Raw genomic sequence first — 27,996 nt, forward strand, 5'->3', positions numbered from 1 at the left:
CTTAAATGGTCTAGATATATGTTGCGAGCGCAGCGAGCAGGAAAATTTGCATATTAAAGCGTTTCTGTACTGTTTTCCTAAGCCTTTTTAGAGCGCTTTTATTTAAAAGGCGCCCATGAATGTGTGCCAAAAATCGCTTGCACCCCCCCCTCTCGGCTGGCCAAAATCGCTTACCCCCCCCCTTTTGGCTCGCTAAAAACTCTTGCCCCCCCCCAATTTTACCCTCCCCAGGGCTCATAATTATTGCACAGCCCCTAAATATGGCTTTAATATTAATATAGGCATATATCATATGATAAATAAAAATGGAAATCAAATTTAGAGAATGCACAGCGCATATACTACCTGTTTGGTGATCCCACCAATCCTAAATTAGTCGCTACTCGTCTGTATACGGTCTAAAATCCTATAAAGCTTTTAAATTTCTGAATTTAAGCTTTCCTTTACTGGCAGTGCATACCCGGAGTGCATACTGCTGATTACAATTACATGTCCACATGTCCATGATGATGGCATACTCATCATGGCATGCATCATTCATGGTCCCTCATCATGGTCAGGTGATGCCATGATGGTACTTACTCTTCTTCGATGCTTCAGTTCAGTTTACAGTTTCCACTAATTTCAGTCACAATCCTCTTACAAGTTACAGCACTGCACAATCATACGTGGTGCTGGAGCCAAAATCATGTCATCCATCCAGGGATCATCTATGAATCATCAACGAATCATCAACATCAAGGGACCGAGGGGACCGACTCAAACTTTGCGCCTGTTGTTATCGGTGTTGCCAAATTGAATATTTGTTTCAATTGAAATTATGGATTTCTGAATGCTTGCTGAGCAAAGGCCAATACAAGCCTATATAGGACCGTTCACAAACACTTATAATGGTGGGCTCCGATGCAAAAAGAAAAATTCACACATTTTTTTCAGGGCCCCTTTCGGATCTAAAATAATTTTGCAAAAATTGCTTGCCCCCTCCCCCTAAAAAAAAAAAAAAAAGGGGAGTGGAAACTGTGCGTTTATAAGAGAATCGTTTTATATAGTCGAACCTTTTTAAGTTTGGCTGTCCAAAAATTTCTCCCCCATTTTACCCTCCCCAGGGCTCCGCCTTGAGCGCCACTTAATTGGTGGAGATGTTATGCATTAATTATATATGTTTCATCTGACATATTACATATACAAGTATTGGCTTTTAAAAAAATAGCGCTATTCTGCTAGTAGTATAGTAGTATAAATACAGCACTATTTTTCCTACTTCATTTTTATAGGGGCAGTGCAATAATTATAAGCCCTGGCGGGAGGGTAAAATTTTGGGGGGGCAACATTTTTTTGGCGAGTCGAAAGGGGGGAGCAAGCAATTTTGACAAAGAAGTGGGCCAAAAAACGTTTTTTGGATTTGGGGCATAGGCGTAGATCCGGTCTGGGGGATGGGGGATAAATCCCCCAATATTTTGCCAGGGCGGATGGTCCATACAATCATCCCCCCAATGTAGACGCCCGTATGTGGGTTTCTGACCAATCTCATATTTGGCCATTTTGCACCAAAAGTGATAAATTTTCCACGCTTCGCGCGAATTTATTCCAATTTTGCAGCATATTTCATCAAATTAGCTTCATATGGCAACATTTTCGCGTGCTTCGCGCGCATTTGTACCAGTAACCAATTCTGTTGCCAAAAGGTGTTTGATTCACTATACAAGAAATTTTTCCAACCCCATGTCAAAAAGAAATCTACACCACTGGATATTGGGCCAAAAATTAGCATTTTGGCCCAAATTTGACCTCACATATGAATTTATCAAGTCTTTGCCATTCTAAATATGTACCGGTATACTTTTATATAGGCGTAGATCCGGCCCCTGGAAGGGGGATAAATCCCCAATATTTTGCCAGGGCAGGATGGTCCATACAATCATCCCCCCCCAATGTTGACGCCCATATGTGGGTTTCTGACCAATCTCATATTTTGCCATTTTTGCACCAAAAGTGATAAATTTTCCACGCTTCGCGCGAATTTATTCCAATTTTGCAACATATTTCATCAAATTAGCTTCATATGGCAACATTTTCGCGTGCTTTGCGCGCATTTGTACCAGTAACCAATTCTGTTGCCAAAAGGTGTTTGATTCACTATACAAGAAATTTTTCCAACCCCATGTCAAAAAGACACCACTGGATATTGGGCCAAAAATTAGCATTTTGGCCCAAATTTGACCTCACATATGAATTTATCAAGTCTTTGCCATTCTAAATATGTATACTTTTATATACTTTGGACCAACAATTTAGCAGTTATGAGGTCCGAAAGTTCCCATAATTCCAGGGTTATATTTTTGTTGGAAAAAATGTCATTTGGGGATTTATCCACGGACATTGAAGGGCAAGAAACTTGATGAAACTGGCAACTTATGTCTCTGTCGCCAATCAATACATGTTGTACGCGTGTGTGTGAAATACACTCCAAACAAACCCCAAAAGTCGGAAGGAAACGAAAAGCAATTATGTCATTCATTCAGTATAACAAAGACTGTGACTTTCCAATTCAGAATCTTCCATATGGTGTATTTTCTACGGCAGATAATGTAAGTTTATGTATGATGAAATGTATTCTTCGAAACTACAGCCAAGCTGCCGAATTCGACAGGTTTGTTGGAAACTGCATCTGGGATGAGCTTTTCTTTTAAACCAAAGCAGGGAACCTGTCATGCCTATACCGTGATTCATTGTTTTAAATCTGACTATACTAGCTGTCACCGACGGTATAGGCCTTTCTGTATACACAGAGTTAGGGACAGGCACATCTGAGCGAGGGCGCTATTTATTTTACTTGATAATAAAGCCCTATGTAAATCTGTGCCATTTTGTGCCACTGAAAACACCATTTTGGAGAAAATGATGAATAAAACCAAAATTAATCTGTTTCAGATGCTCTAGTTTGCATTGACAACAGATTCAATGCTTTAGGAAGCAGAATGCAACATTGACTTCACTTTTGAATATTTTTTTCTGTGAGATATGCCTTGGTGAAAATCACCGTTTTGGTCAAAAAAGGGGTCAAAAAGGGGCATTTTTGGGAAAAAATTATATTTTGACCCAAAATTCATCTTCTGACAAAAGGGAAACATGGTTTGACAAAAACTTTCATCCTTTTCACATAACAATTCCAGTTTACTTATTTGCTGGGAGAAAGCAGTTTTTTGTTATCGCTTGGGAAAAATCATTGTTTTTGCCTAAAATGGGCCCAAAATGGCTGAAAAATGGCAAAACTTTTTTACCACCTTAAAATTTGAATTTTCATACAAAATTTCACAGATGTGTTGAAAATGATAACATACATAATATTCAACAAAAATTAGATTAAATTACAGTGAAAACAAAAAATTGACAGGGGGGCACAAAAATTATCAAGTCCCCCCATGCACTCCTATGGTAAGTCTTATCAGAGAAAATGGCCCAATGTTCCGACAGTAATTTCGTCATAACTTCACTTAGCAATACAGTAGAAGATTGGCTTTGGTGTCAAATTGTTTCTGAGAAGTTCTCTCTTCCAATAAACAACAATTCATGTTAATAGAATTAATTTGAAATTTTTATGCCTGTCCCTAACAGAGTGGGTTAGACTGCGGAACTCAGTCCTCAAATGATAGTCAGTCATTTAGATTTATCTTTTGGTCGTTATATGACTATCATTTGAGGGACTGAGTTGTTATAATATATCTTCCGAGGTGCAATTTCAGACAATAGCTGGGGATTAGTGGGGCAGAGGTTATCTATTGAATCCTTTCATGACCACTGAAGCATAGTCAAGTCTGCCAAGGACACTCGGCACAAATTGAAAGACCATGTGTCTGATGTGAACTCTCGACAAAAGAATGCATGCATGTCAGGTCATCGACACCAATTTGGTGTTTGTTATGACACCAATTTGGTGTTTGTTATGCACCTCGAAATATGTACCTTAAAGTCTGTGTCTAAGAGTGGGTCAGTACCAAGGGTGATTTTAAGCGGGCGACGGGCGCCGTTTGGCCCCCAGAAACCAGGCAAGTGCGCTCGTGACAAGGCAAAATAATATAGACGGGCGACACCCATTTTCTCCCGAGTGGCGCTCGTACGTGTCCAACACTACCTGACTCTAAAATTTAAGTAGAAATTACCTGTAAGCTTAACAAGTTTTGTTGACGAAAACATCGTTTTAAAATCATGAACTGCGTACGCACGTAGAATTCAGTGCCCAGGTCAGTCTGCATAAATTATTGTAATTTAGTTATCGGCAGCTTTCCGATCGTGCACGAGTTGGACTCGGGAAAAGATTTCATTCATGGAGTTACCCCAAGATTTTCGGTAAACTATCGACTATTTCCGTGGGGATGACGTCATGAACATGAACCATGACCCCATTAAATATTAAAATGGCCGTCACATACAGAAAAAACTATGGAAATTGATTGAGTTTTCGCCAAGTTTTTGCACCTTTTTCTGACCACGTTTGAACAAAACTGACATGGAAATGAGAAAATTTATCATAGCGACTAGTGATGGAATATCACGGCGTGAAATGCACTTTAACGTTTTATTTGAGCAATAAAGTTTGTACAACACCGCCCTGTCTGTGCACTGTGTAGTGGGGGAGGTGCACTGCAGAGAGCACGTGTTATGTGAGCGTACTGCACGGTGTAATTTTTTATTAATTTATTTTTTATTTTTTAATAACATTATACTGCAGTGCTTTTATTTTAGATCCCCAAACTTGAAATAATAATTTTAAAAAAGTGGCCCCTGGTTCATCCAAAGTGGCCCTGGTTCACTCAAATCTTAGTGAACCAGGGGCCACTTTTTTGCCAAAGTGGCCCCTGGTTCGCGCTCTTATTTTCACCCTTGGTCAGCACTTGTTCGAAATGTTCTAACTTTCGTATGAACAACCGATACTAGCTTGTGATACGAAAGTTAGAAGGTCAAGGTCATGAAGGTGCAAGGATGTTTTCATATGTCACGTACTTGTTTACATGTACGTGTGATACATGTACGCAGTTGCCATACAGAGTGCAATGTCATGCATATGAATAAAAACTTCTTCCTCAAGTTCGTTATTGTCTCTAAAATATCATGAAATTGTTTGTGACATATTACCGACGCACTATAGGCCCTACTAATTACTATAAGGCCCTTAGCACTTGATTATTAGTTTCCTGTTTAAGATTTTGAAAAAGGGACGAGGTGACTTTTAATTATTAATTATTAATTATCTTTTATTTTCTTTATTTAGTTTGAACTATTACAAGCAACTATTGACTCATTTTGACTAGAGCGGGCATTTAATTATTTCACAACAATATTTGATTTTGTAAATAAGTGAAGGTGGATTTGTACTCTTTGTTCATTCATCATTATTGTTGATATTATTAAAGTCAGAAAGTGGCAAGTAGAAGTAGTTGAAAGTTATTTTAAAGGAGAAAATTAGAAATAAAAATAAAATAATTAATTATTTTGAGATTTTCAATTTTGGGCGCGGGCGGTAAACAGGAAACTAATAATCAAGTGCGAAGGGCCTAATCATTTATTCGTTCTTAATACCTGTACTTACGAAAAACATCAATATTTGTTCTCCTAACAGCTTCGATCAACGCAGTGTCTCTGCTGTACATGCACCCACTGGCACTGACCTCCAGCAGTGTTGCCAAAAATGTTAGCCCAAATCGCGAGTCAAATAATTTAAAAGTCGCTAAATTGTTTTTAAAATTCATACATTGGTATCTATGGGATAGCAAAATACCATAAATAGGGAGGGCGAGTTAGCGCAGCGGTAATTCTCTCGCTTTGCACCACTGAGGTCCCGGGTTCAAGCCCGGCGCGCCCAAGGACTCATGTGCACTTGGTTTATCCCGATTCCATGCTCGCTCTCGCAGGTTTTCTCCGGGATCTCCGGTTTCCTCCTGTATTGCAAAAATCGGTGATTAGTTGTTTGGTTATAAAAAAAACTTCCTTCACCCAATGGAACTTGGGGAGCTGCACAGATAATTGGTGGATGTTACAATCTAAATGCGGATAGGTGTGCGCTGTTCGGCAGCAACCTAGTTGATGCGATCTGATTGTGATGATTCACCATTGCAGCGAAATTACAGCGCTTTGAGTCCTCTAAGATCTGGAGAAAGGCGCTTTATAAATCCAAAATTTATTTTATTTATTTATAAATTGATCACGCCAAAGTTGAAAAGTTGCTCAATTACTTTCTTAACCATCAATTGGTGTCTATTGGACAGGAAATTGTAGTGTGGAAAATCTTCAAAAGTCATCCGGGGCTACTAAGTTGCTGCTTTGCCAATCCTGAACTCTGCACATGCTTATTCCACCAGCCGTCTACACTGCGCATTTACTGTGACTGATTATGACCCGGATCAGGTGGATGTCAGTTCATAAGAGCAATGTCGGGGATTATACATGTAGATCACAATTTTTCAATCGATGGGGAGAGATGAGGTCCCACCAGGTCCGACCGAGTCTCCTACACAGGTTACGCTCCCTGTGGAGGGCGGAACCAAACTATGCTGATGTGGAGACTAAGCTAGTTTGCGTCGGTCTGATACTCGTCTATCCTCGTTTTTGACCATGCGCAGATCTGGCTGGTCAGGAAGATATTTAATATCCCGCATTTATAATATGCCTACCAGTTCCATCGTAAACCGATTTGCTAGAGAATATTTGTTACCATGTTTAATAAATTCATTATTAATCAGTATAATAAAATGTGGCCAAATGTATATTTGTGTACATAGTGTGTGGATCCACTCTTCTACGGACTTGGCTACTAAGCATGTCGGGAAGGATATGACGGTATGCTGACCTGGGTCAATATGTTCTGGGCAGATGAGGTCCCACCAATTGCCTACGACCTTGTGTGCGATCATGTGTGACAGGCAATTCCCGATAATAATAGAGGTTCCCTGCCCGGATGTACCCAATTAAAAACGTCATAACAAGGTCATCTCTAGCTTGTACATCGGTGACAGTAAATCGGGCATGATCACTCCGGGGGGGGGTACTCAAGTTTGGTTTTGGTAGGGACGTGCTGCTGAGATTTTGGAAGTGGACCCATAAATATACCAATTTTTCAAGAAATTTGGACCCATTGATATACCAAAAGTCAAAATTTTCGGCCGAATTTAACCAAATTTTCTTTAACAAAAAATTTTTTGGCTAGATTATTGAAAAAATTGGGCTGTTTTCCGAAAAAATTGAGAAAATTTTGAAAAAAGGACCCATTCATATGTACCAAAATAGGCTTTGAAAAAGGGGTCATTGATATACCAGAAGGCGAAAATGCTACCCATGTTTGCATGCACGCCCCGTATGGTCATACCCCGATCACTCGTCAGAGCTTGCACTGCTGAGACCTAAAAACTTCTCCAGAGATGTGTTCTCCAGAGATGAGGTTACCCGCCCGAAAAATGCGGCGGGTACCCGGGTACAAAATTACCCGAAAATGCCAGGCCTAGCCAAAACGGACATTCGGAAATATATTTTTTAAAAGCGTTACCAAAAGTGTCAACGATATGAAGACATATTTTTAAATATTAGAAAGTTCTATCTTATGCACACAAACTATTGTGTCGTCGTGTATGAGATCAGTATAAGATAAGATCAAGTCAGTACGTACGGACCGATTGGTGAATTAGATCTGTGTCTGAACAGATATCTGTGAATTCACAGATACCGCATCTGTGAGTACACAGATATTGAAGAAGCCATTCCATTAATTTTCATCCCAGGGCAAGAAAAGGCCAATGGAACTTGATTATTAGTTTCCGATTGGATGTTTGAAAAAAAGGACGAGGTCGCTATTTCATTATTCATTATTCAGTCTCTTTTCATTATCCATTATGTCAACAAAATCAGTGATTTTATGAACAGCTTTCTCCAGAATTAGGTACCCCACCAGTACCAAAGTATATATTGTTGATGAAAGACCATCTCAAAACCAGTATTAATGCTTAGATCATCTTTACAGGCATTTTGCAACAGATTGAGAAAAGATTTGAATTTGTTTTCATAAAAATGAAAAGAAATTAGCAATTTTTGTAATCACTAGAAACATGATGAGGTAATCCTTAAATTTCCATTATTTACTACATCCCTACCCCTACAACTAAGAAAAAGTGCTGATTATGATCAGCAGGGGATGTCAGACATTTTGAGAGTTTTAATTTTGATTATTTCTATTTCAATGTTCAGATAATTGACTTTTTTATGAAAATAATGAAAGTTTTGGTCAAATTGAAAAAGTGATACGGGCGGTCAATAGGAAACTAACAATCGAGTTCCATTAGCCAAAGCAAGAGGCGGGCAAAGTTGGTATGATATTTTTTTCTTAGAAATAAGCAGAAAGATACTGCAGACCAAAGCAGAATGATGACACTGAATGATGCAGACTTAAAGCAAAATGATGGCACACCTGCAATTTAAATGCGCGCAACCCACACAAGTTAGCGAATTACTGAAAATCGCCTTGCTGACTAAACATTCAGAAGGTTCCCCAATCCCCATGAACGACTGCTGAATAAGATGCACTACTATGGTATCAGAGGCTCATTGCACTCGTGGATGAGAAGCTCCCTCACCACAAGGACCTAGTGCCGTACTATAGTATTACGCTGACTTTCGTGATTCGGCGAGGAGGACAATTTCGACCTCCTCGTTTGTTTACAAACAGAGAAGTAGACATAATGTAGAACAATTTAAAACTGATTCACACAAGCAATGTAAAATTTCACTTACGAGTGGAATTTTCGTGCCTCATCCGAGGTCACTTCTTCAGCACTGAGTTGGCGTAGTACTGGAAGACGTACCGCTACTCGGGACATGTGATCTGGGCAATGAACCCAAACCACTTGACCCGAGTAGCCTCTTGTAGGCGGCTGGTAGGGGGTAGAGAAGTAGACAAATGGCCTGTCAAAACTGTTCCGCTTGTCCAAATACTCAAGTATCAAAAGGATGGTCCACAATAGAGTGATTCACATAACATGAATAGGAGATTAAAAACTGTGAAGTAGGACCATGTGCTTCTTTTGTCCAATTTGCCATCAAGATTTCGAATGGAAACAGTTCAGACCCAGAACACGATCATGTCAGAAATTAATATTTTGTTCTGGGTCTGATTAAACAAGGCAAAATACTGCCAAAAGTATGACCCCTGAAGGCAAATAACATGAAAAATTGGCGAAATAGTAGGTAAAAGATAAGATAAATTGGCATTGCATTTTGTTGAAAATACATTGGAAATGGCCAATATTTTGAGTGAAAATGAGCTTGCCTGATGAAGTTTTACTGGGCCATTGCCTTAGAACTGTGTCGCCATGGACGAAGTTCAGTCGATATGTTGACATAATTCACTTAGTCGACAGGATTCCGACAGGACCTGTCGACGCCGGCCTTATTTTCGCACACTCTCACATTATTAGCGCGCACATTCGACCTGACCTAAAGTATTTCCACCAAAGTTGGCGATAGTACGAAGCTGCGGACTCATCCAGATCCAGAAGGAAACTTGCTACAGTTGGAAAAAAAATTTTGCCGTTGCGTGTTTTTTTTTTTTTTATTGATTTTTTTTTTTAACGCAATGTGGTGATTTTTTTTTTCCAACGGTAGAAAATTTCTATACACTCTAAGGCAAAACAAAAATATCATGAGCCATTCCATGCCAACTCAACATGAAAGTTAACCAATACTCATGGATTTTTTTTTGTGTACTGGTAGATACTATTGAGAAATGAAAAACATGAAAATTTGAGGTCGTAACTCCCTTTCGTTTCCGCGCTACAGCAATTTGAAATTTAGGGGGCCACGCGAAAATAACGTGTCGCAAGGTCTACTTTGATTTTCAAGGTGGCGTAATTTCTAAAGTATATATCCCACACCCCTGAAAATTTGTATTCTGGGCTAACTTTTTGTGTAGAATCCAAATATGCAACTTAGAAATTAATAGGATATATACCATATTGAAGATATGATGGTCTAAACATATAGCCGAAAATCAAAGCTGGACCCACTTCAGGGGGGTCGTATCACCAAAACCCAAAATATTTTTAAGTCCCAAATTTTGTCATCTTTAGTATGCACCCCCTACTACTCGCACACAAAAGAAAGAGCCAATTCCAATGATTGGGTACATAAAAATATTTGGGGTTTTGGTGATACAACCCCCTGAAGTGCGTCCAGCTTTGATTTTTGGCTATATTTAGACCATCATATCTTCAATATATGGTATATCCTATTAATTTGGATTTTACACAAAAAGTTAGCCTAGAATACAAATTTTCAGGAGTGTGGGATATATACTTTTGAAATTACGCCACCTTGAAAATCAAAGTAGACCTCGCGACGCATTATTTTCACGTGGCCCCCCTACACCCCTGGCAAATTAAATTTTGTGCCTATTTTTGCATTTGTGGTGACAAGTAAGATATGTATGGGCAAGGACTACAACTACTGCACTGGAAATTTTATTTCAGCACAGACAACAGTTGTGGAGTTTTAGTCAAAAATGAGGGAAACCCAATATTTGATCAATAAATCAATAACTACTTGCCTTGAGTTGCTGAATTTCCAGTGCAGTAGTTGTAGTCCTTGCCCCTATAATATACACTTGTCACTAACACACTGTAATTTTTGAGAAATATCAAAACTAGGCAAAAATTTGGCCTGGGGTGTAGTACCCCCTTAATGGTCTACAGACTGACATTAACTGTAATTTATAATCAGTCCACATACCATGTGCTGGTACTATACAAAATATGTGATTTGACAAGATATACTCATATACTGTATCACAAGTCTGTTCACTGTACAATAAGTTTCCTTCATTTCATATCTTTCAGGCAAAACTTCGTATCGGTGTTGCTATTGGAGACCAAATCCTAGATCTGACAGTTGTCAAGGAGTTGTTCAATGGACCCGTGTTATCAGAATGCAGGGATGTATTTGAAGAGGTAAGGAAACCAATTGAATACCTGAGTGGAAGAAGGGCCCAACTCCATCAAAACTGTTTTTGAGATATTAAGAAAAAACTTAATATTTGGAAAAGTTTAATAGACAGAATGTTTTCATCTTCAGGGGACCTTTAAGACATGAACATACAATATTACATACATTCGAAATTATATATGATGTTTCCATAGCAACGGTACAGGTCTTAATACGAGCTGGAGTTGGGCCCTTCTTCCACTAATATATACTGTAAGTGCCAGTTCCGTAAGCAAGAGTGTTATAAATAGCTGCAGAAATTTGATAATTATCCATTAATTGCTCAAGTAGAAGCATGTAATATGCTAACAAGTAAGTTTGTTGTAGTGAAAAGCAGATTTAATGGATGACCAAAATTCCAATATTTGTGGAAGAAGGGCCCAACTCCATGGAGTTGGGCCTTTCTTCCATGAAAACCATGATTAAGTGTACGTGGACGACTATTTAGAGAGTGGATTTTGGCTCATCTTTCACACACAAGGAAGAACAGTCTGCTAGCAATAAAATGCTGGGTCTAACTCATTTTTTAAAAAAAATTGGAGTTGGGCCCTTCTTCCACTCAGGTATTCAATTGTCAGTTGCTGATTATTTTAAGTCTAAGCCTGTGGGGTTTGCACAATTTTTTTGGCAAATTGCACCACCTGTATTTTGATGTCAATGTTTTTTTTCAGCACAGCCACAGTTTATGCAGGGGTATCACCCCCAGAATCATGCTCCTGGCTGTATGTTGGTCATTAGTTATCATGCATTGTAATTGTATCGTTGTTTTGTTCCAGCCTACATTGAATGCATTCATGGGACTTGGTACCCCAGCCTGGACAGAAGCCAGAGCCACTTTACAAAAGTTACTGTCAGCTGATGAACCGACTCTCAGAGACAATGCTGACTTACGGCAGAGGTAAAGTTTTCTGATTTTAGACTCTTGATTCATTCATTCATTCATTCATTCATTTCATTCGGCTGCGAAGCAGGCGACTACCAAGTTTCTCTTTGTACTACGATTTGAAGCCAAAGTGGTAATGGCATCTGGCAGTAAAAAGTTGTTGAAATCCCCCAACAGTTTTTGCACAAGTAGGATGTTCTTTGCCTTCCAGGTTTTCTTTTACCATGTAAATGAGGTGTAGAGAGCATATCTTCTGCATGGATCATCTTCCTGCATATATGCCCCAGGAATCGTAGTTGTCATGATTTGACAGAGTTGATAAGAGGCACAGTGTTGGTGATGGTATATATCCTTTCATTACTAATATGGTCAGTGGGCTTGATCATCAGACTCTCGATAGTGAAACACTCTCGATAGTGAAACAATGTAAAGATGCAGAAGATTATAAAAAGAAAATGACTGAATAAATAGATGTTTGTGTTCATATAGGTAACTGTACGTATTGTATCTGAAACGTGTGGTGTTTTATGATCTGCCTACAGGGCTTTTGTAGCACAAAGTGACGCCACAATGCACCTGCCAACGTCAATCGGGGATTACACCGACTTCTACTCATCGTGCTATCATGCTACAAATGTGGGCATCATGTTCAGGGGCAAAGACAATGCACTCCAGCCAAACTGGTAAGAATTCAGACCTGGTAATTATACTTCATTGGACTTATTCCAGTTGAAATCCAGAATGTACCTCATTTCTCACATATAATGAACCACTTGTCTTGAATCACTGAAATTTCAGTGAAGTAATTGCCCCTATAATATACATAACTTTTGTTATCAGTGTGTACCGTAGTTATTTTTTGAGAAAAATGCAAAATTAGTCACAAAATTTATCAGGGGGTGTAGTACCACCTTAAATTAAAGACATAAATGACCAAATAAGTCATTAATAGGTGGAGAATTTTGCTCTGCATTATTTTGATATCTCATTTGGTACAATGTGACTTTATTTCCCAAACTTTACCAATTTAAATGGGGAAAAATATGCATTCAGAAGTGACAAAATTTACATAGACATTTCTATCAAAACATGCCAACTATGAGCACAGCGAGAGACTGTTCGCCCTGAAGGAGAAAATATCCAAATTTATCACTTTTGAAAGGTCTTTGATTTTTCCACTTGAGGCATAAAGTCACATTGTGCCGAATGAAGTATCAAAATATATGCAGAACAAAACTCTGTATCATTTAATACTTCATTTAGGTTTAATAGTGTCTTTAAGATATCAATTTTGTTTAAGTGTACAGATACTTTTTGTGCACAGTAAATATGCAACTGATAGTAATTTGTTGTTGTTGCAGGAAACATCTTCCTGTTGGTTACCATGGCAGAGCGTCCTCCGTTGTGGTATCTGGTACCTCCATTAGGAGACCATGTGGACAGACAAGAGCTGATGACAGTAAGTACCGTACACATAGCAGTATTGGGCAGGACTTTCACTTAACTTTCTTATCTACTGGGTCAGACTGGATCTACTTTTCAGCTATCAGTTGAATTAATGCCCCCCTCAAATTCTGTAATGAAAAATTGATAAAAATGCAAATATTTCCATGCCATATTGTGTGAGTAAGCTTAAAACTTGCATCGGTCATGTCAGTGATGATCGCTAAATTGCATAGACAGAACCTGTTATGACTCCATCATCCAGTTCATAGCCTAATTTTGGTAGAATTTCACTAATTTCATCAAATTCTTGTTTGATGATGCACTTACAGATGTATTTTCAATGTATTTACTACAAAAATATCATGGTCCACACAGTTGTGTTGGTGCCGCCGGCTTGTACATGTACACTATTTTAGCCTAAATTGAAGGTGAAATTTTGTGTTTACCAGGTGAAGTTTTAATTTTACACTATTTTGGTTGAAAATATTTATTTTGGGGTTGAATTTAGGGAGGTTTAAAATTTCATTTTTGATGGTTGGGTTAGCAAACCAACGCATCCCACAAAGACCACACTGCCCCTGAGTACAATGCATATACCAGAGGCCAATATTTTACTCACTGCACCACACTCAGTCTCCCTCCATGATTATTATACTTTAATAATCCATTACCATTTGTCTATTGCAGCCAAACCCCCAGTGTATGGACCATGCAGACTGTTTGATTTCGAGTTAGAAATGGTAAGTATGGAGTCCTGAAATGGCTCAGAATAAATAGATAATGTTGGCCAATCCAGGTTGTCAAATGAGAAATTGGGCCGATCTGAGTTTAATTGGCCTTGGTAGAAGTTGGTACCAAGGAAATTTAGATCAGCTGCCGATATATTTACCAATCTCAGAAACCCACAGTTAAAATAAGAAATAGGCCTACTTACATTTCATGTCTTAAAAGCTTAATATCGACCTCAACCAACAATTTGTTTTTATCCTGCAGGGATTCTTTACAGGCCCAGCCACCAAGTTAGGTGAAGCAATCCCTATAGCCAAGGCTCAGGATCACATCTTTGGTATGGTGCTTATGAATGACTGGAGTGGTGAGTAATGAGCTATTCTAATTGAAATCCATACACCCCTGTAGCTCCCTATGGATGACATGACCTTTATCTATAAAAAGAGGATGTTAGGATCACAAAATCCTCCTTTAATGTCTTGACGATTTCAACTTGTTGAATAAATTTTTTTTGCACAAAACCAGAATTTTACTCAAGATTAACGGTTTTCATCAGAATGATGATGGTAGATCCTCATCACTTCCTCACCACTCTAGATGATGTATCAGTCAGGAGAGGATTGTATATGTTACATAAGTAGTGGGCCCCTCGTCCCTATTTATGTTGCTGGGTCCTCTTTTCCTGATCCAGATGGATTCTTCTTAAGTCACATTATAATTTGATCTAAAATGCTTATTTATTGACATGAGGTAATTGGTAGAAGTATGAGTTGGCTGGTATTAGATTGTTGGATATTTCTTGTGTAATTTAATTTTGTCTATTTATATTTTGTTATTGACAGCCCGTGATATCCAGAAGTGGGAGTATGTACCTCTAGGTCCCTTCTTGGGCAAGAACTTTGGCACTACAATATCACCATGGGTGGTGACCATGCAAGCATTGTCTTCATTTGCTGTACCCAATGAACCACAGGTAAATGATAAATCCCTTAATGTGAAAACCACTTCAAGCGCCGCTGTATTTTGATCATCAGATTCAGTTCATATCGTCCATGAATTTGACCATAGTCCACGTCAATGTCTGTACATGGATTGAGAATATCCAAACAGCACTAGAGGTTGAATTTTGTTTACAATTCCCAACCATCTTGTTGTTACTGCTGGGGAAAATTGTAGGTGTTCAAATATGTGACATGATCAAGGGGAATGAGTCACATGTCGACCTTGATTGAAAATGAGTTTTACATAATGTTTCTAAAGAGGACATTTAGAGCTTTCTGAAACTGAAAACCCCATGTTGATACGACCTTTCTTTGCAAAGTTACATCAGTATATCAATCGCTGAAAAAGAATTTTAACACTGTTTTGCCAATATCTCAAAATCAATATTAGCGACATCCGACTCATTTCCCTTGATCGTGTCACATATGCTTGAAAATGAGCTCCAAGCCACTTCTATTTTCAGTGTGTTTGTATACGTCTGCCCTTCCATGGAATAACACAGTATCTACATGTAAATTACATAGCAGATACTATACTGTGTCTTTCCATGGGAGAGCATGTAAGGAAGAATTTGCAAATGTTTACACACACCAAACTGACGAAGTCAATGGTCCCCTGATATGGCAAGAAGTATAAAAAAAAGGGATATAGAACATGCTACAGCAGACCTGCGAACTGTCCCTCATTTTGTGGGACTCTCCCTCATTTGGGGTTTACCAAAGTGAAAAAGAGGGACAGTCCTGCTTTCTGAAAATTTCAGTGATTGCAAATTTATATGTAAGAACAGCAGAAAATGATTTAAATCTCACTTCAAAATTTTGCTGTAGCATGCTGTGTGGTCTATTGTGATAAATTTAGACCTGCAAAACCGTCCCTGAATTCTGAAAGTATCGCACACCTCAAGTCTTTGCATTTGTCGGTACCTGGTTTGTGGGGAAGTACAAGGTTTTGGGATAAATGTCCCTCTTTCTGACTTTTGGTAGGTTGGCAGGTCTGCCACAGTAAGGTAGTATATGTATAATTTCATTACTTTGGCTTGAATGCTAGAGCTGCAAATCCTTTGGTGAGGTCACACACAGGGTGTGAGCATGCAATAGGGAGTTACAAGTACTTGTCTCTGGACGATGTCTCTAAGATGTACAGTCAATTGTTCTGTGAAGGTATCAGTACTAGCTGTTTTACCAATTGTTTTTGGAAGGTGGTTCCATGCGGAGATGGTTCTTGGGAAAAATTTATCGTAGTCATCTTTCTTGGCTTGTGGTCATATAAAGTATTTTCTATTTTGATGATGGGATGGGCATGATGCTGGCAGTAAGAAGTTTGTTGGTAATCAGAGACTTGGTTAAAGAACCATTCTGTGATTTTTTTGGATTGAGGGTATCAATCCACGGAATTAAACAAACAAAATCACAGGAGGCGCCATACAAAACTGACACGGAAACGCAAAGTTCTATCCTCCGACTTCTTCAGTGAATCAAGCAAAAAGAGGATGAGACCTCAGTTGTAGGTCATCTAATTTACAAAATTTTATACTGTGGTGTTGATATGTAGTAGCAGAGAATTTAGCCTTGGATTCTTGATGGGAATTCTCACATTGCCATAACTCTCTTAAGCCATTGTCTCCTCCTGGGACTGATTTTAGACCTGATCTTGACAATTTTGTCAACAAATCAGTTCTGTAATTAGTGCGGTTTGAACAGCTGTTGTTGAAGTTATTCCGATGTCTTCACCATTATTTTTTCTTCTTGCGCTCATGCATGGCTGTTTAATGTGACTTCTTTTCTGCTCAAGTAACAGTTTACCGGGCCTTATTCTTCTGCAACTGCTTTCGCAATCTTGCTTGAATTTGAAAACTTTCAGTGTTCCATTCTGATGCACAATAATATACGTCATAAGCTTATTAGGAAATTGTACTCTCTAAAAATGATAGTAAAATTCTTTTAGAGGTTCAAGTTCATCATTTATATATGGCAGATACATCATGTATCCAGGGCAGAAGTGAAGAATTATTCATTCTCAAAAGAGATTGATATCAGATCACAAGCCATGGCCAAAAACCCTTGGGTTGTCAAATCATTGAAAATTGACTTACGAAGTCTTCTTGTTTCTTTTGTAAAGAGGGATCTGATGAGTCACTGTCATGATGATCTCCATAGCCACTGTCTGTTTGTTTGTATTCCTGAATCAGATCTGTTAGATCTATCTGGAACAAGTCTTTGTAAACATTTATAAGTTAGTAGATAATTATATACATAATACTAAATTTGACAAGGTGAAGGAACAGAATGGGCAACATTGGCTGTGATGAACTAATAGTAGTAGGTGTATGAGTGTCTCATTTGTGTAACAAAAATACAGGCTTGATATGGCTGCTCCTTCGGGAAATTATGGAAAAATGCTACTGCAGCTAACAAGTTTTTGCTTCCTTCTATATAGGTGTGATCGGATGAGTGGCCATCGGAAAAATCGCCGTCACCACTGTGTGTTGGCCTAATTGTGCCTCTTTGTGTAACAAAGCTTACTATAGTTACCCATTGTAAAAAACAATGATTGTGACAAAATGGCACTGCATTAAGGAGCTTGCTGCTTCCCTTTATGGAGGGGTGATCAGATGAATGGCCTAGATATGCCTATCACCACATGTATGTCGGCCTTGGACATGGAGAAAATGGAAAAGGTCTAGCACTATTATTGTAATGCTATGGAAAAGGCTAGACAGAGTCCCCACAGGTTAAGCGAGGGAAAGACAACTCCATCCCTTTAGATCAGCCATATCTAACATTACATAACAGAACAATTTGTACAATATTAAAATGTGCATACATTTAAAGAGCTTAAATAACTACTTTGTAAATAAGGCAAATCAAAATCAAATATGATTCAGTTGCAAAATGCTTAAACAAATGAGTATTGAGTTGAAACAGAAGGTGAAATGAGATGAAGTTCCGGCATGGATTGTAGTGTATTCCAGAATCAGATCTTGTCAGATCCTTCCTTACCTTTCCTTTCTTATACTTCCTATAGCAGCTCATTTTGAGCTAAACTGGAAGTCCTCTGGAACTTAGACGAAGTGATTATACAGATATCAGAACCGGGGATGGTCCCCCTTCTCTTTTCGAATAGCTCTGACACTTTAACGTGTACAGGATTTGACTATTCCTGTACACGGGACCACCCGCTTTACGTGACTTTCCGAACCACGAGACACCGTTCATACACTACATATATCTGCATGTGGTACATAGTGTATGGGGGCGAGAAGGAATTCTACAATTATATTCTATGTACTATGTACAAACAGCATGAGAGGTTGAGATTTGTGTACAATTCCCAACCATCTTGTTGTTACTGTTGGGGAAAATTGTAGGTGATCATATACGCTTGAAAATGAGTTCCAAGACACTTCCAGTTTCAGTGTGTTTGTGTATGTCTGCCCTTCCATGGAATAACACAGTATCTACATGTAAATTACATAGCAGATACTGGATACTGTGTCTGTCCATGGGAGAGCAGAGTGTGTCTGTAAACGGCCCAAGCATGTAAGGAAGAATTTGCAAATGTTTACACACACCAAACTGACGAAGTCAATGGTCCCCTGATAGGAGCAAGAAGTATAAAAATAGGGATATAGGACATGCCACACAGTAAAGAAGTACATGTATGATTTCATTACTTTGGCTTGAATACTAGAGCTGCAAATCCTTTGGTGAGATCGCACACATGGTTGTGAGCATGCAATAGGGAGTTATAAGTACTTGTCTCTAAGATGTACAGTCAATTGTTCTGTGAAGGTATCAGTTTAGCTGTTTTACCTGGGTTTTTTTTTAGCTGTTTTTGGAAAGTGGTTCCATGCGGAGATGGTTCTTGGGAAAAATTTATCGTAGTCATCTTTCTTGGCTTGTGGTCATATAAAGTATTTTCTATTTTGATGATGGGATGGGCATGATGCTGGCAGTAAGAAGTTTGTTGGTAATCAGAGACTTGGTTAAAGAACCATTCTGTGATTTTTTTGGATTGAGGGTATCAATTCACGGAATTAAACAAACAAAATCACAGGAGGCGCCATACAAAACTGACACGGAAACACAAAGTTCTATCCTCCGACTTCAGTGAATCAAGCAAAAAGAGGATGAGACCTCAGTTGTAGGTCATCTAATTGGGACTGATTTTAGACCTGATCTTGACAATTTTGTCAACAAATCAGTTCTGTAATAGTGCGGTTTGAACAGCTGTTGTTGAAGTTATTCCGAAGTCTTCACCGATATTTTTTTCTTCTTGTGCTCATGCATGGGTGTTTAATGTGACTTCTTTTCTGCTCAAGTAACAGTTTAGCGGGCCTTATTCTTCTGCAACTGCGTTCATAATCTTGCTTGAATTTGAAAACTTTCAGTGTTCCATTCTGATGCACAATAATATACGTCATAAGCTTATTAGGAAACTGTACTCTCTAAAAATGACAATATAGTAAAATTCTTTTAGAGGTTCAACTTCATCATTTGCAGGGCCGTAGCAAGCGGGCGGCCGGGGATGCCATGGCCGCCCCACTTTTTGAGAAATTTGTTATGTTTTTCTTTTTATATCTTTATTTCAATTTGGGCATATATTTGTAATTTGGGCGCCCCACATTTGTGATGGCCGCCCCACATTTTTCAACCTTGCTACGGCCCTGATCATTTATAAACTGGTCCCAAAAAGTAACTTACCAGGTAAGAAATTCGTCTGTCAAGTTCAAACGACAAATCGTATTATACTGAATAGCATATGAGTGGAAGCGGTGTACATTTCTGCGAGTTTGACACCTCATTTGTCGCATAAACAGATCAAAACTTTTGAAGTTATGCTCATTTGAACAAGCCTACTATCAAATTTGAAAGTTGCAGGTCCGCCCCAATGATTTCACACAATAAACAGACACATGAAAGGATGTTCAGAACTTTTATTCTTCATCCTCATAAGAAGCAATAGGAAAGTTAGTCATGCAAAGAAGAAGAGGAGAGCACTGATTACACCTGTATACTGCCAACCATCTCAAGTGGTATGAGTGCAACTTTCATTCCAGTGGATAGGTTCGGTTAAATAAGCATAACTTCAAAAAATACTCATCCGTTTGCAACAAATGAGGTGTCAAAATTCGCTTAAATTAACACTGCTTCCACTCATATCCCATTTAGTGTAACACAATTTGTCGTTTGAATTTGACAGACAAATTTCTTACCTGGTAAGTTTCTTTTTTGGAGCAGTTTATATGGCAGATACATCATGTATCCAGGGCAGAAGTGAAAAATTAATGGATATTTCATTCTCAAAAGAGATTGATATCGAATCAAAAGCTACATCAAGTAACCATGGTGTTGTCACATCATTGATCATTGACTTATGAGATCTGGGTACTTCTTAATTCTTCAGTAAGGAGGGATCTGATGAGTTGCTGTTGTGATGATCTGTCTGTTTGTTTGCATTCCTGAATCAGATCTGTCAGATAGTCTGGAACAAGACCATGTAAACATTTATAAGTTACGAGAAAATTATGTATAATACTATATTTGACAAGCAATCACTGGAGATCGCATTGTTCATGAGTGATATGATCGTAGGAGCGAGTATATGATACGCCTGCCCCTTTTAAAATATCAAAAAATGTCATGGCATCAAACAGTTGGTAGTTGTCCTGTAATTTAAAAAAGCAACAATCTCCTTTGCCACTGTATGTTGGCTCCACTATATCACGATATCTCCTTAGGAGATGGTCTACTCTGTTCCTGCTCTGTTTGAAATCTTTCTTGATGGCACTGAAGATCTGGTGACTAAAACTTTACACATGAGTAGTAATGGAAATGTAGGCTTAATATGACATAAAGAGGCTGTTTATTCCAAAATGCAGCAGATGATCAGATTTGCAGAAAGACTGGTGACTTTAAGAATGAGTTGAAACATGATGAGATAAGATGAAAGAGAATAATCAACAAGTATCAGAGCAGCTTCATTTCTTTTATCTGCAGCTACCAGTAGATCATGGAGTATATTGCTTTGGACCCTGACTACCAATGACCAGGGACAGGCGATTTGCGCGGGAAAAAATAGCAAATTGCGCGGAACTTTTTTTTTCAGTGCAAATCATGTATCCCTGCCCATAGGAAAAAAAAATAGCCAATTGCGCGGAAAAAAGGTTCCGCGCAAATCGCCTGTCCCTGCCAATGACTCATGTTGGTGGAGGACATCAGTAAAAGATTGTTTCTGAAATTGTTCAATTGCAGGTTCTGTGATCAGTTGAGATTGGGGACTGATTTCAGACCTGATCTTGCCAATTTTGTTTATATTATCTTGTTTGATGATAGCTGAATATATTATCTGTAAATTCTGTATGCTGACTGTTTTTATCCTTCCTTTTAATTCCAGGATCCTAAACCATTGGCATATCTGCAGCATGATGATCAATATAACTTTGATATTAACCTGTCTGTAGGCATCAAAGGTATGGTATATAGAATGTTTGCATGTTAACAAAATCATGTGTGACCCTTGACATGCTATTGTTAAGTGTTGCAATATCACTACATGTGACAGGACTGTTTGAAGCAAAAAATATATTTTTGCCATTAGGCGATGAAAAAAAACCCTGTTTTATGGGCCCGAAGTGCTGTATGCTGATAAAATCAGCTGTTTTTGGCAAAGAGAAGATTTATTTTGACTGAGAGGGAAAAAGATTGCAAAATTTTTTAATTTATTTACAGATTTTGGTGATTTACAGTTGTTAGCTTAAAAGAAAAAAAATGCACGACCAACTCTACTTGAAAGGTCCATCCGCCCACTTACCGCCCAGAAATTTTCATTAACTAAATCAATATGTTACACGATCTGGTCCATGGGGGCCAAAGGCGGCAAATTTGAAACTGAGATAAAGGTAAAAATATGGAGTAAAAACAATAGAATACATAAGAAAATAGACATAAAAAACTTCATAACTTTAGAACCAAGTATGCTAGACCTGGTGTTTTCAGTAAATGATAGCCTATTGTATGTATAATGTTATAATTACAGTAACTCAATTTTCAAAAATGCCTCCTTTGGCCCCCATGGACCAGATTGTGTCACATATATTATTGAAAAATAACACTTTGATGTTTGGCAAAAGTTCATTCTACAAATCATATACTCTGAAAACTTGCTTGATTTATTGTTGTTAATGAGTTAAGTATGTTTTACAAAAGTATTGATGTTTCAGTCCTCTTTACAATATAACTCAAGAACCACAGGCCCACTAAAGTATATTTGTGATATTTGAATTCTTTTACATGCTCGCTATGAAATGGTAAATGCAATTTTATCCAAAGCTCACTACCATTCGCAAGATACTGTGAACTACCAAATCGCAAAAGTTTAAAATTCTTGCTACCCTTAAGAAAGTACTACACCCTGCCCAATTTTGTGCCTATTTTTGCATTTTCTCAAAAATTATAGCGCATTGGTGACAAGTAAGATATGTATATTATAGGGGCAAGGACTATAACTACTGCACTGGTAATTTTATTTCAACACGGACAACAGTTGTGGAGTTACAGTCAAAAATGAGGGAAAACCATTATTTGATCAATAAATCAATAACTACATGCCTTGAGTTGCTGAATTTTCAGTGCAGTAGTTGTAGTCCTTGCCCCTATAATATACATATCTTATTTGTCACCAATGCGCTATAACTTTTGAGAAAAATGCAAAAATAGGCACGAAATTGGACAGGGGTGTAGTACCCCCTTAAGAGATTTCTTAATTGAAATAGCAAGTGGGACAACAGAATGCTACAATGTTTAATACTTTTCAAGTTGCTTTGTGGCAAACAAATGCATAATGAACTACACAGAACAATACACCAGCAAGGTGCCTACCCAAGAAACACTTGCCATGTTGGGCTATTCCAGTTGAAATCCATGCACCCCTACAAGACATGACCTTAATCTCCCACACAGGTGGTGTAGATTTCAAGTGGAGGCACCCATTAAAAGCATTTAGGTAGCCCCATTTGCAATTCACTCTTTGTGGATGGAAGATCAAGGTCTTCCATAGGCATGTGTGGATTTCAAATGGATCTTAGATTTACTCGGCATTGAGTAAACATCTGGTAAAATTCTACAATGACAGCCTTACTGAAATGGAAAATAATGTGGCCAATCTAGTGTAATGATTATGAAGTTGCACATTGTATAATTGTGGACCTTGTTGTTGATGCTGATTTCTGACTATTCCCCATGTTTTGGACATTTGGGGAGATAAAAAATTATGTATAATAACTGTGCAGGTAAAAACATTGCTTTGGCTTTTGCAAGGGCACCCAGACAATGGGCTATTCTAGTTGAAATCCATACCCCCCCCCCCCCCCCATGGAAACACAAGGTATACCTGAATTAGTGACTCCATTAGAAATCTACACCCCTTGAGTTGGAGATTAAAGACATGTTTTTAGAGGGTGTAATGGATTTCAACTGGAATAATTCAATTTGGCTGTTTGAAGTTTGCTTGGGCACCAAAGCAATCACATGCTAAAGAATGTGCCCATGGATACACATTTATGGGAACACCAAAGCATACAGGCATGCTCAATTTGTTACTAGATAAGTAAACAAAATTTAAGATTAATTCTCATCATCACTCTAATATTACATTTTCTTTCTACTTAAAATTAGCAGGAGAGGGCATGAGTGAACCAGCAGTTGTGTGCAACAGTAATTTTAAGGTAAAATATTTGAAAGTTTTCTGTGCAACATATCTATGCAGCAAACTGAGGGTAGTGGGGTTGGGGAGTATCCTACCATATTATCGGACAGTATTGCAGTGCAAATGGGGACAATTTTTCAGACCCAGTGAGGTAGAACAAAAGAGTCACTCATGGAGGGCAAAAACCTAGCAAAATGGAATCTAGGTACCTCTGGATTATTCCCCATGCTCCCAACAAAGTTAAATTGGAAGTGTTAATTGTTGCGTTCTGCGTGTAACATGTGGTGCCAAAAACGCATGCTAAGCACTGCATGCGTAAAACTTTGTAAAGCTTAAAGGCCCATTCAGTGATTTGCTCATCCGGACGATCGTAAAAATCATCAAAATTCAGATTTTGGTACCTTTGTAATTGGCATAGATGTGCTAACATAGCCTGCTAGTGGTTCGGTCGAAAGCCGTGTATTTTAAACAAAATAAAGCATTTACATGAATCTGGACTTTTGATACTGACAGTACAAAAAGTCCGACTCGAAATCGAAAGAAGCTCACTCTCCACCATACCAACACCATGCCAACACGCGTTGCGTATTGTTTCTACTACTTATTACATCAGTAGCTACTATTTTAAACAAAATACACAATTTTAACTGTTTTTCATATTTGAATTGACCGTTAGTTTGCCTCGGTGACGTTTAATTGCTTATTTTGTTTTCTACTACAAAAATTAAGCGTCTGTTTTAAATCAATTTAGACTCTACTTCCCCGTGTTAGAAACACTGGACTAGGAAGTTTTCCAGTCGATTAATTGGCGCACTGTACGAAAATCTCGATTTTCTCCAGTCGATCTGAGTTGAAGTAGAAAACCTTTCTAAAACTTCTGTTTTTTGACTAATTTGTCGATGTATTCAGGGGAAAAGTGGTTTAATGAAATTCTGTAGACTTATTCTTTATTTCTAAGCAACTCTGACAAATTTCCATTTTTTTTAATGTTCCTGTGAAATCACTGAAAGGGCCTTTAAATACACCAATTATTGTTCCATTCTGGGTTTTCGCTGATAAATGCAACTATTTGGCCTCCATGAGCATCAAATCAAAACAGCTGATTTACCATAGCTTTACACACAGAGCAATTTTGAGTTGGTACTCTTTGGGTCTAATCTCTATAGTAGACTTACATAGCATTCAGGGGTGTGAGAGTTCCTCTTTTAAGCTGATTTCCTCTTTTTTTGTTGCCAAAATTTACACATTTTCTTTTATTTTCAGCCCATATTTGGTGTTTTACCCTGATTTTATGCTGTTTTTCAGCATTTTTAGTTAGTTTCCTCTTTTTTGGCTTCTCACACCCCTGAGCATTACACATGGGTCAATTTTGAGTTGATACTCTTTGGGTATAATCTCTATAGTAGATTTACCATAGCATTACACACAGGGCAACTTTGAATTGGTACTCTTTGGGTCCAATCTGTATAGTAGATTTTCCATAGCATTACACACAGGGCAATTTTGAGTTGGTACTCTTTAGGTCTAATCTCTTAATCCAATTAAGGTTTTCACAATTTTTCTTTAATTTGCAGTACATGTATTGGACAATGAAGCAGCAACTGGCTCACCATACAGTGGGTGGGTGCAATACAAATCCAGGCGATCTGTTGGCTTCAGGAACTATAAGTGGGCCGGTAAGTATCAAAGTGAAAACCTGACATGTTTTGTTTTTGTTTATTTGTTGTTGCTTCTCTGTTTTGTTTTGTTTTTTCAGTTTGTGTCATGCTGTTCTTGTTCTTAGTATTGCTTTGGTGCAGAAATCGGAAGCAAATTCTTCATATCCGACAGTAAGAGATCATAAGAAATCCCTCTATGTATCATGTTCCGCTAGCTCAGCGCTTAACCATAACTGAATAATATTCAAGAAAACAAGATGCAAAGGTGTTTCTTCCACTGACTTTCCTATCCCAAACTCATTTGTGATGTTCATTTACTCCTTTAGACTGATGCTGCACTGGGCAGTATGCTGGAACTGTGCTGGAAAGGAACAAGGGAAGTGGATCTTGGCAACGGAAACAAGCGCAAATTCCTTAAAGATGGCGACAAGGTTATTCTTGCAGGTAATGTGTCTGATGACTCTCTTACTAAGTAACCATAAGTTTCAAATAGTAATATTAGTATGTAGATTGGGAAAAAACTGAAATTATATTTAGGGTCTGAAACTACAAATAAATGTTATGAAAATTAAGCAGTATAAGAAATAAGATTACTACTACTACAGTTTCTTGTTCTATAAAAGTAAAGCAGAAATGCAGTGGACATGTACATTGTTTGCATTCTTTGAGCATTTCTACTGTGATATCTAAGTCTAAATAAACTGTTTTAATGGAGGAAAAAAGCAAGTGATGGTTGCCAAATATGAAGGATCTGTCACAAAGATCTTTGCCTCAGACCCAAGCAGAGCATTGCAAAAGATGGGAGCAAACAAACAAGTATGCTTGGAGGATTTCAGCTATAGTATGTTTTGTTACTATAAATGGTAATAAAACACCGCCATTTTAACATATCCCCTTGGACCTGGAAAATGTTCTTGACTTCAAGATACTGACCTTTTATTTCCTGTTTTCATTATTTACCAGGTCACTGTCAAGGTGATGGATACCGCATTGGATTCGGTACATGCACGGGTACAGTCCTGTCAGCAACTCCTATCTCAAAGTGATTCAACTAACAGTATTTCATTGGATAAAATGGTCGTTTTTTGGAAAGGGTAAAATGCTCCTCGTACCGCTAAATGTTATTCAAGAGAAATTTAATTTACATTAGGCATTGAATTTACACTTGTTTTGCTTTTGCCAAAACTTACCGTAGAGCTTTAGCTTCGAGTCCAAAGCCAAGGAAGAAACTTGAAGCCGTAATGTACGATTTCCATGAAATTTGTTATTCCAGTGGCGTGTCTGGGGGGGGGGGGGGGCTTTGGGTGCTGAAGCCCCCCCCACTTCGTTAAAAATCATGTAAAATCAGCCGGTTTTGGGCAGTTTTAGCCATTAAGCCTCCTGCATAACTCTGAAAGCCCCTCGAGGATTCTGCTTGCTGCAAGTAATTATGTGTTTTTGCAAAAGTGGCACAAGTTCAAATTCAGCTATATGAGGAGCATTTTTAGCTTGTGACAAAGACGGCCTCTCGTATTACCTTGCGAAGTGTGGACATGTACCCTGTAGTTGTACAAGGAATGTTATGAACTCCTTAAAAGGAACCAAAAAAGCTGCAATATTTTTTTCATATGAAATGGGACCCTATGGTTGTTTAAAAGAGGCTATTTTTGCATGTGTAATGTGGTGTTTCATTCTAAATGGATCGTCTCTATGCTTATTTGGAAATAATTATGTTTCAAAAAGTTTAAAAAGAAATAATATTTTTGTTCAAGAGTTTCTTGAATTGTGCTGTTTCTAACAAAAACATTCAAAACTTAGTTTTATTGTGTGAATAAATCAAAATGTATTCCTATTTCAGAAATGTTTGATTTTATATCGCAGCTGCTGTTTTACATTCTGATCTGATCTGAAATGAAGTGTAAAACTTAAGTTGAAATGACTTTCATTTGATTTTATTTTAGTTTACAAACAATCATGTATAGATAAACATTAAAGGCCATGTTGACGTGTTCATGTACACATATATAGTAAAATTCTGTTCCATGAGTTTATTCAATACAATCACGTGAAAATATGCATTTATAATGGATTATTGTACAGCCTGTGGAGGTCTCTCGTAAATAGATTTGGCAAGAATGTCTTGCTACTTTACAAATGCATATTTTCATAAGTCTGATGTACACGCCTGGATGTCTTCATTACAGTTCAGTTTTTCTCATAGTTTGTTTCACCCAAAAAACAATTTTAGATGAGATTACATCTTTTGAATGCATAGTGTAAAAATGGGGTACAAGCTATTAAGTTTTTTAGCACACCACCACTACTCCGACACATTGCTAGTCTGATAACACAAAACACAAGGTTGTGTCATTCTGAAAATCATTTAAGAGGTCAGACACGACTAGCAGTGCATTGCTTATTTGTGACATGATCAAGGGGAATGAGTCACATGTCAACCCTGGGCAAAAATGAGTTTTTCACATCTTACTATAAATAGGGGAATGTTGTATGTATGTATCTATCTATCTATGTATCTATGTATGCCTATAAAGGCTCCGTCAGTTTTGATCCAAA

At 38.0% G+C, this 27,996-nt stretch overlaps 1 protein-coding gene across 1 annotated transcript; it reads left to right on the top strand.

Annotated features, from left to right (window-relative positions):
• Positions 1-2,407: 2,407 nt before the first annotated feature.
• LOC140142106 (fumarylacetoacetase-like) lies at positions 2,408-27,165 on the top strand. The gene is made up of 13 exons (XM_072164065.1): positions 2,408-2,588; positions 10,875-10,985; positions 11,796-11,917; positions 12,445-12,585; positions 13,264-13,361; positions 14,036-14,088; positions 14,342-14,441; positions 14,920-15,050; positions 21,476-21,551; positions 23,758-23,804; positions 25,360-25,461; positions 25,770-25,887; positions 26,407-27,165. Exons 1-13 carry the CDS (start codon positions 2,415-2,417, stop codon positions 26,487-26,489), a joined length of 1,356 nt encoding a protein of 451 aa, XP_072020166.1. The 5' UTR covers positions 2,408-2,414; the 3' UTR covers positions 26,490-27,165.
• The last annotated feature ends 831 nt before the right edge of the window (positions 27,166-27,996 follow it).

The sequence above is a fragment of the Amphiura filiformis genome, chromosome 20, assembly GCF_039555335.1.
Source record: "Amphiura filiformis chromosome 20, Afil_fr2py, whole genome shotgun sequence".
NCBI lineage: Eukaryota > Metazoa > Echinodermata > Ophiuroidea > Amphilepidida > Amphiuridae > Amphiura > Amphiura filiformis.